Raw genomic sequence first — 13695 nt, forward strand, 5'->3', positions numbered from 1 at the left:
AATGCCTGGAGACCTGGCAGATGCTGGAGTTACATGTTACCACTAAGACTTCCAGCAACCTAGGTCTTCCAGGATAGTGGGTTAAACTATTTTTAAATTGGAAAAAAAAAAAAAAAGTACAATTCTTCTGTCCCCTTTAATAAATCAGAGCCGTTGACCCGCACTTAGACCTCACAGAGCCCTCAGCAGCAGTCCTAAAGGAGTCAAAGAAATGCTGTCAGAAAGTAATTACCACAAGTTTATTTTGAAGGTTAACTATTCTTTTAGTTTTTTTTGGTCTGTGGTTTCCTTAGCGATGACAATGATAACTTTAAAATATCCCTTGTTCTCTGTCACATGTTAGACATGCCATTGCCCAAGACATCTTAAGTAAGCAAGCAGAAAAGGCCTTTAGCCACTGTTGGAAGGATTTTCAAAGCCCCTAGTTTGCATGCACCAAATAAAGTTCCTGTTGTTAGGGTAATTTGCTGGCTTTACTTCACTTCCCCTATACACAGAAGTTTCTTTTTAGTTTCTGTGTGCATGTTAATGGCAGCAAGTTTGGTTAGCCAGGGATCCCGCTGCTGCTTATCACATCAGCCAACCAAGCTGCCACACCTTCCCCATAAAATTAACCAAAGCAACAGAGATGTTTTTGGTTTCCCTCTGCCTTTATCTCCTTGGTGACTACCCAAAGTTTCCTGCCTGGGGAGCCCAGGCAGTGTCAGTGCCAGACACCAGCGGGTTATTGCCAGCACACGCACGCCTTGGCGGTGCTGTCCTGGCTGCGCCATGGATGCAGCTCTCGGCTCTGCCCTGATCTCTGGGCTGAGCCGGGCTCCTGCCCTCGCAGGGCCGGGCAGTCCCGAGGCTTCACCTTGCGGCATCGCACCCCAGCCAGCGCCTGGTGGATAGGGGGGCTGACCCGGCTCCACGCGTGGGCACGGCTGTCCCGCGGGCACCGCCGCGGCGGGCCTGGGGGCTGCACTGGGCTGTGCCACGCGGCGCCGAGCCGAGCCGAGCCGAGCCGAGCCGAGCTGAGCCGTGCCAAGCCGCTCGGCATCGATTCTAGCAGAGCTGAGCGGTGCCAGGCGGGACTGAGCCGAGCCGCGGCCGCCGCGCCGCCCCGCGGGGAGGAGCCCGCCCGCCCGGCCGCCGCCGCCGCCGCCGAGGACCGAGGAGCAGCGCAGCATGTTGCGGACGGCGGTGCGCGGCGTCCGGCTCTGCCGCGGCCCGGCCCGGCTCAGCCGCGGCCCGGCCCGGCTCAGCGCGCCGCTCTCGGCCGCCGCCGCCTCCCCCATCCCCGCGCCCAACCCGCGGCCCGAGATCGCCTGCACCAAGGTAGGGCCGCGCCGGGAGCGGGGCCGGGAGCGGGGCCGGGAGCGGGGCCGGGAGCGGGGCCGGGAGGCGCGGCGGGTCCCGCTGGCTCGCCGCAGGCTTCCCCGGCAGCGGCGGTGCTTGTTTCCTTTGGAGCAAGCCCTCGCGCGGGGGTACGGGGCAAGGGGGCTCCGCAGCTCGGCTGGAGCCTGGAGCCCCGAGGGGCTGTGCGCTCCCCGGGGGTCGGCGAAGGGCCGTGGGCTGCGAGCCCCAGGCCGGTGCGGGACGCCCGAGGTGGCACCCGGGAAGCCTGAGTGGGGCGGCCCGGTGGGCCCCGGGGTGACTGGAACGTTTCGGCCTAAAGCCTTGCGTTGCAGGAACTTCCCACTGGAAAAATGGTTCTGGGCGCAGCAACCAGTCTGAGGCATAAGTTGTGTGACCTGATGTGATCGGCTTGATACTGCGTATTGCCCAACCACATCAGCGCAAATGAACAAAGAGCAAAACTATGTGAGCCGTAGGGCATGGGAACAGAGGGAAATTTATTTTGCTGGACTCCGGTTATCTGCAGAGATTAGACTGTGCTCTCCTGGCAGGGCTGTCCCGGGGAAAGCGCAGTTTGATCATCTGCCTGATGCCCTGGCAGAGGGCTAGCAGTCCATCTCCAAACTGCTGAGCTACTCCTACCCAGCACTGTTTTGAGGAAATCAGCCGTTGGCTGAGTGATCGGTGAGAGCAGGCCAGTTCTTGGCAAGCACCACAAGCTTTGCGCAGACGCTTCTGGCATCTTATGGGCCTGACATGTGAAAAAGTTCACTCTTGTTGAGAAGGGAAAGTGGGTGGTTGAAAAGCTAGTGCCTGGCTATGCTGTTTCAGGACAAAGTGAAAATGTTAGGCACGTTGAGTGTGTAAAATTGATTAATAAGAGAAATGCTGCAAAAGCTCTAATACTGTGTATAAAATCAACTGTCTTGTGAAGCATTTTTCTGCCCTTCAGTCTCCTGCGCCTCCTAGCATCCCTGTGCAACTCCAGCTAGACTTTTACGTCTTGGAAGGACCTCCTGAGATGGGAACTGCTTCTAATTCCTTTGCTGTTTGCTGAGCTGTGACTTCTTTTTATTGCTTCTTGGCTTTGTCTTTTGTTGTGTACTTCCAGACTAAAATATCTCCTTCATATTGGGGCACAGTTCTGGAATCCTTAGGCATGGAGTCCCCCTAGTTAAACAACCTGTTAACCAGCCATCAAACAAATAAAGCACTTTCTGATTCCACCTAGGTCTGGCTTGAAGGCTTAACGCTGCTTTGCTTTTTTTGTTACAGATTTTCATAAATAATGAATGGCATGATGCAGTCAGTAAGAAAACCTTCCCGTCTGTCAATCCAGCAACAGGAGAAGTTATCTGCCAGGTTGCTGAGGGTGATAAGGTAAAAGTTGTCTTGACGAGATCAGAGTCTGTTTTCAACGTAAGCCAGATACGCAGGGATAGCAGAGCTACTTAGGTGAGAGATTAGTTAGCATGTTCTTATACGAAGTGCCATGTAATCAAGTGTCTGACCTATAAAAATACTATGTCCAATGCTGCATTTGTTATTCCCTGTCTACTGGTTTCCAGAAAACACTCTGGCTTTGCTCCTTACCAGTGGCTAGAAGTGCAACTCCGCTACGCTTTGCAGTACTAGCGCAGCGGGAATTCCCTCTTGGCTTTGCCACAGGCAGGCTAACAGAAGGGTATTGGAGCTCCTGGTTTGGGGGATTGGAAAGGGTGGAGAGGAATAGGTGTGGTGTGAAGTGGAGCCTGTGTTTGGAGATTTGGGAGCAATCGAGGATGGAAGTTGCTGGGCCAGGCAGGGATGAACGCGGACACCTTTGTGAGCCAGCAGATGCTGTGCCAGGGTGTATGAGCCTGAGTCACGGTGGGGAGGAAACAGAAGGACAGGATTCACCTGAGCAGCCCCTTTATGCTGTCCACACATAGTGGGAGACCATCCACAGACCAAGGAAATGAAAAAAGAAAGAGAGAGGTGGTGGGGAGTAGGATTCTCCGTGTACCTTATCCAAGGCCCTTTTGGGGATCTGTGGCAGAGCTGAGGTTTTGTTTCCCAGCAGTTCTGGGCTCCTGCTACTGTCTGGAAACTTGTCCCTATTCTCCAGGGGAGCCGAGAGTGAAGGAAATCCTTTGTAGTTTGCTTGGTCGTGGGAGACTGGTTTGTCTTGGCACGAGCCGTTACAACAAGCCTGAACAGCAAACCCACTAGAAACAAGTTAACGCCATGGCAGAACAAAATGATGGATCAGAGATATCTGATCAAGTTAAAAAAAACCTTTAGACCGTCTGCTGGTGAAATCAAAGAAATTCTGAAATAGTATCAAAAGCAGACCTCTACAGCTTTTGCCTTGCCTTGTTCTAGGATACAAATATTAACCCAGCAGATGGTATTGTGGAAACAACTTGATGATGTTTGCACTCCACATAGCTGAAATAACACGGAGTGTAAGCACATGCGGTGGTGGTGGTTGCACAGCTGCTGCACCCATTTGTTTCACTGCGACTTCAGCGCAGTGTGAATGGAGCCTGAGCGAGAGAGCCGCGGCTGGGCCAGCGGACAGCGTTTGTGCGCAGGCTGTGCTGCTGTGCAGCGCTGCCCAAGCTGGTGCTTTTAGGGCAAGTGCTCCAGGTGCCACTGCCCGTGACCTCCCTGGTCCGGGAGCGATGCGTGTTTTGCAATGGGTCAGCCGCCAGCAAGGCTGCCAATTCTTACCCCAGAAAAGGCTGGTGCCAGCACCCACTTGCGCCACCTGGCTGGAGGCTGTTTTCGTCTGGAGTCCGGGGAGGGCTTCAGCTGTCTTTTGAGAGGGAGTTTTTTTGATTATTATGACATTACTGACAACTCCCAGCCTTTAGCTTAGTCTGCCTCCTGGCCTCTTTGTCCATTTTTTTGCAGAAATCTTGATGTGGCCAAGAGAGCAGCATTGCTGGCTGTTTTTGCAGGTTACCCTATTTCTCCTGGTCGGGAACTTGGAGGTGTCTGTCAGTTTGCACTGCTCTCTTGCTCCCGTTGCTCTCTGGCTAGCCAGGTTGGCCCCTGTGAACGGGGTCCTTTCTGCCTAGCAGCTAACTGCTCGTGTGGGTGGGAGTTGGCTACTCTTTCCTCACCTTCCTTGTCTGGACTCCTCTACAGGCAGATGTGGACAAGGCTGTAAAGGCAGCCAAGGCAGCTTTCCAGCTGGGCTCGCCTTGGAGAAGGATGGACGCTTCTCACCGGGGGAAGCTGCTGAATCGCCTTGCTGACCTGATTGAGAGAGACCGGGCTCACCTGGCGGTGTGTATCGTGCTCGGTGGCTGCAGTCCCTAACTTTGGGTGGGGAGAGGCAGAGACGGGTAGTTTGCTCCTGCGGGGGGTGCTGGGATTTCTAGCCACAGCGTACATGAGCAGAGGCCAAGGAAGATAAGGCCATACATCAGGGAACACTGTACGCCCTTGGCTGTCAGCGTCAAGACACTTGAAGTGGGAAGGGAGAAGGCAGATCTTGTGACTTGTATGCAGACTGTCATAGGCCTTTGGGGTATGAAAACATTGGAGATTTCAAAAGTCGACTGGATGAGGCCCTGAGCAACCTGATCTACCTTTGAAATTGGCTCTGCTTTAGCAGGAGGTTGGACTAATTGATCTCCAGCAGTCCCTTCCAACCTAAATCTTTCTACAATTCTAAATGAGAATGTGTCCTATGATTAAATCACTTCTTCCAGCCTGGAGAACAGACCCAGCCAGCGCTATCCTTCACTACTAGTTTGGTTCAGTTTGAAAACTTCCTCCTGTACCATTAGAGACCAATGGTTCATATACTGTGCCCCAGGAAAGGAGAAAGAATCTCTGCTCACTTTGTCCTGTTTCTCAAATAAGGCACCTCCAAGCTTTTTCAGAGGGCTACAAAGGATGGGGAAGTAGTTTTGGGAAGCAGAAAGTTAGCACAAAAGCCAACATGGAGAACTGATCCAAAGACCAAACCACGAGTCGGCTTGAAACCTGTATGCATGACTTTTCTTTCCCCACCTCGCTCTTCAAGCAATATCACTGTCTTTTGTAGGCGCTAGAAACTCTGGATAATGGCAAACCGTACTCTATTGCCTACTTGGTGGATTTGGACATGGCAGTCAAATGTCTCAGGTAGGCATTGAGGCCACACTGACAGCACAGTAACACTTTGTGCTCTAAGCTTGTGTTCAGCTGGTCTACAGTAGTTGAACATCTGCGTATGTGGAAAACAGATGCCTCTGATTCAAGCATTGTGGCTGACAGGACTGCATCTGATCTCTTGCTTGCATTTGGCCCACAGCAAGGTAAAATCTGCCCCTGAGCCAGCAGCTCTTAACGTGTGAAACCTGTACAGTCAAGGTCCTTCACAGGGGTCTCTGGAATGGGTCTACCTGGAGATGAACGCATCACTGAAAGATGTTGATGTGACTTAAGTCTCTGCTTGTAGATCCCCAAGAAATATTAAAGACCATACCGAAACATAGCAGGTCACACTGGGGTCTGACTGGACTCGGTTTGTGGTCAGGTTGGGTAGGAATAATCAAAAACATTCATGCATTTCACTGGATGCTCCTGCCTGCTCTCTAATGTATGTATGTTTCTCTCTCACTATGTATAGGACCTATGGTAGTGGAGGTGATCTGTGTTACACCACAGCATGACAGAATGTATGTTACGCAAGGCACTGCCAAATGCAAGAGACAAATGTTTGTATTTACTGTCTGTTCTTAACATCACCTGCTTGGGAAATATTTGCATTAGTATGTATTTTAAGAAGTGACTGAAAAAGGGAGGGAAGCAAATAGTTGAAGGAAATGTCTCTTATTTTCTGATGGCAGGAGACTTGTTATTCTAAATTCAGTGACTAAAATGTTGTTGTTGTCAGATATTTTGCAGGCTGGTCTGATAAATTCCATGGAAAAACCATCCCTTTAGATGGAGACTTCTTCTGTTACACAAGGCATGAGCCAGTGGGAGTCTGTGGACAGATAATCCCGGTGAGTAAAATATATCAGGATTATATATATATCAGGATATATATATGCAATATTTCAGGAATTCAGTGTTGCTATAAAGGGCTGTCTTAAAATGCAAGATATTATCCATTGCTAAGAACTGCTGCCTTCCAGTGGTAAAGCAAGCTATGCTTGCACCATCTTGAAGGGCTGTTACTTTGCTCTGGCAAGCACAGAACTCACTTGTTGATTTAATGGGCTATCTGTGAGGGTTTTTTTTTGTTTTCTTTTGCATTTGTGTGCAAAAAAGTAGAATTTAAACATCTTTGTAGGAGTTATCCTGCTACCACACACATCTGAAATCCTGCAGTTTGGTGACCAAATCATTAGCAGGAATCACAGTTAAATTGTAAATTACTACTTAAATGAGCATTTAGCATTAAAAACAAAATTCTGCATGATGAGGAAATAAAGAACTAGCATGGAAAACCCAACTGTATGTGCGTGATCTTATTTCCGTGAAGGTAAAAAGCGTAGCAAGCTGGTTTGGCAGCAGCAAAGCCACATCATACAATGATCCATGGATAGTATTACCTGTTTATAGGAGTGCCCACATTCTGGTTATTGTGTACTGTTTTTGCATGCTTTTATATTTGCATTAAGCAATAATTGAATTGAAATGCCTCACTTTGGAATCAACACCTCTCAGTGAGCCCTACTCTGCCACTGTAAACAGGCTTTCTTTCAAAATAGTTCCAAAGATCAGAACAGCATTTAATGGCTAAACTGACAGTGAAAGTTAATTCCAGAAAAGTTGGGTTTTTTAGGTCTTATTGCGAGACCTCTGCCTTCAGATTACAGTTTTCCTGGACAAACAGAAGGCAGTGCTTGAGAAGGAACCAAACGTGTTGAAGAACAGTTAGGGAAGGATCAAAGAGTGGCCCCGTAATGGCTGCAGCAGATTTGAATGCAGCTCACTGGTTACTTACTGATTAACTGAAACCTTACAAGTTCAGACCAAAAAATATTTCCTTGTCTTTTAGTGGAACTTCCCTCTGCTGATGCAAGCATGGAAACTTGGGCCTGCCCTGGCTACTGGGAATGTGGTTGTGATGAAAGTGGCGGAGCAAACACCCCTGAGTGCTCTTTATGTAGCTAACCTGGTCAAAGAGGTGAGAGAAAAAGGTGGTTTTCAACCAGCTGCCTCGCTATCACTGCTGGCTTGGCAGCGTGATGCAGCCAAACTGGTGACTGCATGTGACAGGAACAGAGAAGGGTTGTCAGATCTGAAGAAAGACTGGATTGTCTTGTGTATCTTAGCATTTGATTTAGCAAAACTCTCCTTGTCTTTTTAAACACATATGCTGAGGATGTCACTCTCGGTTAGGAAAGGACTCTTTGAGGTTCAGTGAAATAACAAATATGGCTGAATGACTAGATTCTACCTAGAGGAATGCTGTACTTCAGGGTGAGGAGAAAGCTAACATATGTAGCTCCAAACTAGATTTGGGGTAGGGGGAAAGAAGAAAAGCTGTCCACATCCTTGCAAACTAAACCTTAAAGCTAAGGACCTGGGAAATGAAAGTGAGGTAGAAAAGGCTCTGTTCTTTGCGGTTTGCATTTTGAAGCATTACTAACAGGTGAGAGTAGGTGTAACCTTTGATTTGTAATAGGACTAACATTGCTCTGTCCTGCTGTGAACCGGCAGGCTGGATTCCCTCCCGGCGTGGTTAACATCATTCCTGGCTATGGGCCCACTGCAGGGGCTGCCATCTCTTCCCACATGGAGGTAGACAAAGTGGCCTTCACTGGCTCCACAGAGGTAAGGGAGTACCTTAACTTTTAAGCCCTTGGGGACATAAAGAATATCTCATTGTTGTAATAGCTCTTTTGTACAAAAACACTAGAGTTGCCTTGCCTTCTATAACTTCCTTTAAAACATACAACTGGCTTCAAGGTGTGACATTTATTTTTACTTTACGTAAGACTCTCTTTAGGTGCTTTCTTTAGAGCGCTTCTTATTGTTTCCCTTGAGCTGCTCCTTATTCTAACGAATCCCTGGGCAGACTTCAGTTGTTCCCTTAAAGCCCAAGACAATGAAGGGATTATTATTAAACTGCTGACTGAGATCTAAAACCAACTGCTCTGCTAGTTGTTGCAGTACATAGGAGTTGAATTCCTAATACCTGTTCTTCTCCTGGTGCAAGGTTGGGCATCTGATCCAGAAGGCTGCAGCAGAGAGTAACCTAAAGAAGGTGACACTGGAGCTTGGAGGAAAGAGTCCAAATATAATCATGTCTGATGCTGACAGTAAGCACCTGCTAGCTTAATATTTGATCTGTACCTCTTACTTTGGCTTTCTGCAAGCAAAGCTTGAGGGGAAAGGAAACCTCCCCTATGTCATAAGAGCCTCCAGCTCTGACACCACCTGGCTATCCTCATCCAATACACTCCCTGTGCCTCCTGCTGTAGCTGCCACATTTGTGTATCAACGCTTCTTCACTCCCACTTCTTTCCCAGCAGCGTGAGGGAGTTCCGTTATCAACAAATAAGAATTGTTTCAGTATTTTCATTCAGCCTCTTCTTTCTTGTTTTTTTTCTTTCTTTCTTTCTCTTAGTTCGTACATCTTGTTCCCACTCTTTTCTTGTATTATCAAGTTCAAGTTCTCTCTCTTGTATATAAACTCACTTTTGGTCTTGATAAAGCAAGACACATGCTTTTAAAAGGCAGTAAGGAAGGAAACTCTATTAGGTCTAAAAAACCCTTATCCTTAATATCTGATAATTTCAAATGGAAACTGTAATCTGCCTCAGTCCAGATTTTTTTCTCTAATATAGGGTGCTCATATAGATCTTCATGCTAAGTCTGTGCTTAACTGGGGTCCTATCAAAGCACGGAAAAAAAACCGCTGTCAACTGAAAAGACTTTGTATCACCGATGCTGGATGTTCCAGTAGTTAGCATGATAATTGTTCAAAAGAAGCTATCTGTTGATTCTTTGGTTGATTTTGTTGTGTTTATTTATTTGTTTTCTTTCCTCTCCCCAATATTAGTGGACTGGGCTGTGGAGCAAGCCCATTTTGCCCTCTTCTTCAACCAAGGGCAGTGCTGCTGTGCTGGATCCCGAACATATGTCCAGGAAGATATATATAATGAGTTTGTGGAGAGGAGCGTTGAGAAAGCCAAGTCCAGGGTGGTTGGAAACCCTTTTGACTTTAAAACTGAGCAGGGACCTCAGGTGAGAGCAGGAAATCTCCTGAACTGTTGTCTCCTGAAATAGTCCCAACCTGGAGTAGTTGTGTACCAATAGGTTAGAATGAAAGGTTTCATTCAGTCTCTTGATTAATCTCCTTTGAACTGTGCCCATTATCTCCTTGCTTATGCAGAACAGTTTAGTTAATTAGCCTTTCTGATTTTTCCAAAACCTCCACTTGAAACTGGCATTTTATCATCTCCCTTTGAAGCTGGCTGGGCAGTTTCATCTAAACAAGGAGTTGACAGAGTACGGTGGCATGCAGAGCAGGTTGCAGTAGAATTCTCTTTCACCCCCAGGAAAGATGAAGCTGATCTGTCTGTCTGAATGGCTTCTAGGTAGATGAGGAGCAGTTTAAGAAGATACTTGGTTACATTAATACTGGGAAGCGTGAAGGAGCCAAACTGCTATGTGGTGGCAATCCTGCTGCAGACAGAGGCTATTTCATCCAGCCAACTGTCTTTGGAGACGTGCAGGACAACATGACGATTGCCAGAGAGGAGGTGAGACCTGCAGCATCTTTCTGTCAGCTTCTCACTTCTTTTCATTTTGCCCCTTCTGATGCAAAAAGAAACAGCTCTACAAGTACTAGACATTCATGAGCTGCAAGTGGAAATAGGAACTCAGTGCTTCTTAGAAGGTTACCACAGCAAGCTACACTCCAGATTACATCTTGGCTGCTTTGTAATACTGGAAGTGACCGCACTGATACTTTGAATTTGACCTCCTATGTAACTTCTAACATGCATACATAACTCCAGCATCAACCACAGCCTGCCCTGGGATCGATTTACACAGATTTTCATGTGATCTGTTTGGATTTTTTAGATATTTGGGCCAGTCATGCAGATCCTGAAGTTCAAAACAATCGAGGAAGTAATTGAGAGAGCAAATGACTCCCAGTACGGTCTAGCAGCAGCAGTCTTTACAAAAGATCTTGACAAAGCAAACTATGTGTCTCAGGCACTGCGAGCGGGAACAGTTTGGTGAGCCTCGACACTTCCTCCTTCTCTCTAAACTGCCAGAAGCTTTCCTCTATGTTGTGATTTCTCATTCAAGCTTACTCTTTGATAGCTTGTCTTTTCTTCAGATCCAATTTTACATGTACTTCACTGAATATAACGCCAGACCTTGAATTTTAATGCCAACTTTTGGTAAAATTTAGGTATATTGAGCTTCCACGAGCCTCCTGGGAATTAATGAATGGCGTGGGAAAAAAGTTCCAGTACTAGAGTTTGCCAAGACGGCAACTACTACTGGGCTTTGAGTGCCAGTAGTGATTAGATCATGAGCGTGTCTGTGCAATTTTGGCTGCTACAATTGCTGGTACTTTGTGTCGGAGACTATGCTAAAGGCAATACTTCGAACACCAGTTTACTGTTCCAGCACGTGCAGTTTTGGACATCAGTATCTCAGTGTTTGGTAGCAAGTAAACTTGAATGGTACTAAGTGAAGTACATGCTTGATATCTGTCCTTAAAAGGAGATGTGGGTGGCAACCTGGACGCTTGGTCCTATGATATGAGAGATATTAATTGGTTTCATGATCTTTTGTTTCCTGATTGACGATCGGGAAACTGTTTTGTCCTGATTAAGGGTCCGGTATTCTTGATCAACTCTGTTGGCTTGGCAGTCTAACAGATGGAAATTCAGTTGCACCTCTCTTGTAAACAACTGAGATGTCTGTTTGCTGAGAAAGGACTTTTCCGTTAAGCAGTCCTGAAACTATAGATGCTTAACAGTTTATTTCCTTTTCAGGATAAATTGTTATAATGTGTTCGGTGCACAAGCCCCATTTGGTGGCTACAAAGCATCTGGGAATGGGCGAGAGCTGGGAGAATATGGTCTTGATGCATACATAGAGGTGAAAAGTGTGAGTATCCAGGTATCTGAGTACTTCCCAACTGTCTGCTGTACTGCCAAATTGTATATGAGCCTGTTGGTATAAGCTGGCTTGAGACTGCAATTCTTCTTTCTAATGCTTGAAACAAATTTGGAGCTGCACTTCTAAATAACTGCAAACAAAACTCCATGTAACTGTATGCAAACAGAAAGCTAGTCTTGTTTCGTACTGCTGAGGAAAATAAGGATATGTGACCTAATTCCACAGTTGGAATAAAACTTAGGGGTCTTAGTTACCAGTTGCCTGCACCGCTTGGCCCTGTCTTCAAGTGATCACTTTAGCTGTTTCTTACTGTAAAGAATGTAAGTGTATTGACTCCTTTGTGAATTTATTTTGTGGAGAACAGAATTCCTCCCTAAGGAGCGTGTGCCGGGAATGCACTGGCTGTAGGGAACAGTGTTTATACTGGCGTCTGGTTCTTGTTCTCCCCTGCGTAATGCTGCTCCTCTCTGCTCGCCAGTGAACAAAACTGAGCCCTGTCTCCAGTTACAGGAAACTAACTTGTGACATTTCTTTTCCAGGTGACAATCAAAATTCCACAGAAAAACTCATAAAGGACAGTAGTTTCTCCATGCATTTGACCTACGCAGCTTCAGGAGATACAAAGCAAGGAACCCTCTTCTTAAGATACACAAAACTTAGGTGGAGAACATGTCACTCCACACGTAACTTCTAAAGAAATGATTCTGTAGAAGGTGCCTGAAGGAGCTTTTGTTTAAAAAATTACTTGGCTTTAACCTGTTAAAATACCAAATACAGGCAATTGAGTACTAATGCATTACACAAGCCTACTCTTGTTGCACCTGGATCTAAGAATGTGCTTTTTTAAAGAAAAATGCTTGTCTAATCTGCAGGAGGCTTTTTAGTAGCCTTCATAGCTAGCTGCATGAGCAAACAGCTACTCCTTAACCTGTACACCTACATCCCTCTTCCGTAAGCAAAATGGACTGAGAACCAATTGTGTAATGTAGGACGGTAACATCTCAGCATGAATTTGTGAAGTAAAAGTCTGTTCTCAGCTGCTTGTATCTGCTCTCACTGTATCTACTCATAATAAAACAGTCTTCTCTCAGTACAGTTAGTCTTAAATTTTGCTGCAGTTTTTTTGTCTGTGAATGAAGCAGAAACTCAAGTATATGGACACGTTCGTATTTTCTTCCACACATCGATGCTCTAAACTCGGGCAACTTTTAAGGTTTTTCACTGGCTTTCCGTGTCTTGGCAAGTGCCTTTCAGAAAGTGTGCTGGAGCTGCGCTGAGAGTCGCTTTTATCTTGCGGGAACTAGATTTAACTCCTGAAATGTCAACGCTTAAGAGCTATATTGTGCAAATCAGGAGGGCTGGAAGCCGGGTATGCTATGAGGGGGAGGTGTCCTCCTTCGGTGCCGAAGGGCGCTGGGGTGATACGGTAAGAGAGGCTTCTTCAGGCTTGCTCTCCTCTCCCCCGTCCCCGAGGAGAGCTGGGCCCGCGGCTCCGACCGCCCTGGCCGAGGCGGTGGCGGCCACAGCAGAGAGCCGCCGCCGCCGCCGCTGCCGCGCCGCCGCGCACGCCGCGCTGCCTCCCCTCAGGCGGCCAGCGACCGTTATCACCTCAGGGCGGCGCGAGACCGCGCGCACCCCGAACTCCCGCGAGGCTTCGCGTCACCCCGCTCTCGCGAGCTCTCCCGATGGTGGGCGGGGCCCGGTGGGGCGGGGCTAAGAGGCAGGCGCTGGCCCCGCCCCTCCAAGGGAGCTTTGCTCCCGCCCCCGGTGTAACGTCATCAGAAGGCGCCCGCGGCAGGAAGGCCCCGCTGGGGGGCTTTGCCGGCTGAGTCGCGCCCTGAGGGGCGGCGGCGGACGCCTGTAAACGACGCGGCCGCCGCCGCGGAGCCTCCTAAAATTCTCCGGCCGGAGCGGGGGGGAGGCGGGAGGCCCGGGCCGGCTCCTCGCGCCGTGCGCGGCGGCGGCGGCAGCGCGGCGGTGGGGCGCGCCGCCCGGCGGGTGTGCCCCGCTCAGGGTGCCGGCAATGCCTGGCTCCCGGGCGGCGGCGGTGGCGGCGACGCCTCGGCGGCGGCGGCTCCCGGGCTGAGCGGCGGCTCTGGGCCCGCCCGCGCCCTCGCAGCGGCGCTGCCCCGCCTCCGCGCGGGCTCCTGGCCCCGCTCCCCCCCCCCCTCCTCCCCGGCCCGGCCGGCTGGCGATGAGGCGCTGCGGCGGCGGCACAAAGGCTCCTCCGGGGCTGCCCGTTGCCTAGCGCGCCCCGGTGCCCCCGGCCCG

At 48.9% G+C, this 13695-nt stretch overlaps 1 protein-coding gene across 1 annotated transcript; it reads left to right on the top strand.

Moving 5' to 3' along the window:
• The first annotated feature begins 1107 nt into the window (after positions 1–1107).
• ALDH2 (aldehyde dehydrogenase 2 family member) lies at positions 1108–12519 on the top strand. The gene is made up of 13 exons (XM_068910745.1): positions 1108–1320; positions 2617–2721; positions 4477–4617; positions 5384–5463; positions 6218–6329; positions 7331–7459; positions 7996–8109; positions 8495–8597; positions 9341–9525; positions 9879–10043; positions 10369–10526; positions 11298–11412; positions 11964–12519. The coding sequence occupies exons 1-13, from the start codon at positions 1171–1173 to the stop codon at positions 11994–11996; spliced, it is 1590 nt and encodes a 529-aa protein (XP_068766846.1). The 5' UTR covers positions 1108–1170; the 3' UTR covers positions 11997–12519.
• The last annotated feature ends 1176 nt before the right edge of the window (positions 12520–13695 follow it).

The sequence above is a fragment of the Struthio camelus genome, chromosome 17 (genome assembly GCF_040807025.1).
Source record: "Struthio camelus isolate bStrCam1 chromosome 17, bStrCam1.hap1, whole genome shotgun sequence".
Lineage (NCBI taxonomy): Eukaryota > Metazoa > Chordata > Aves > Struthioniformes > Struthionidae > Struthio > Struthio camelus.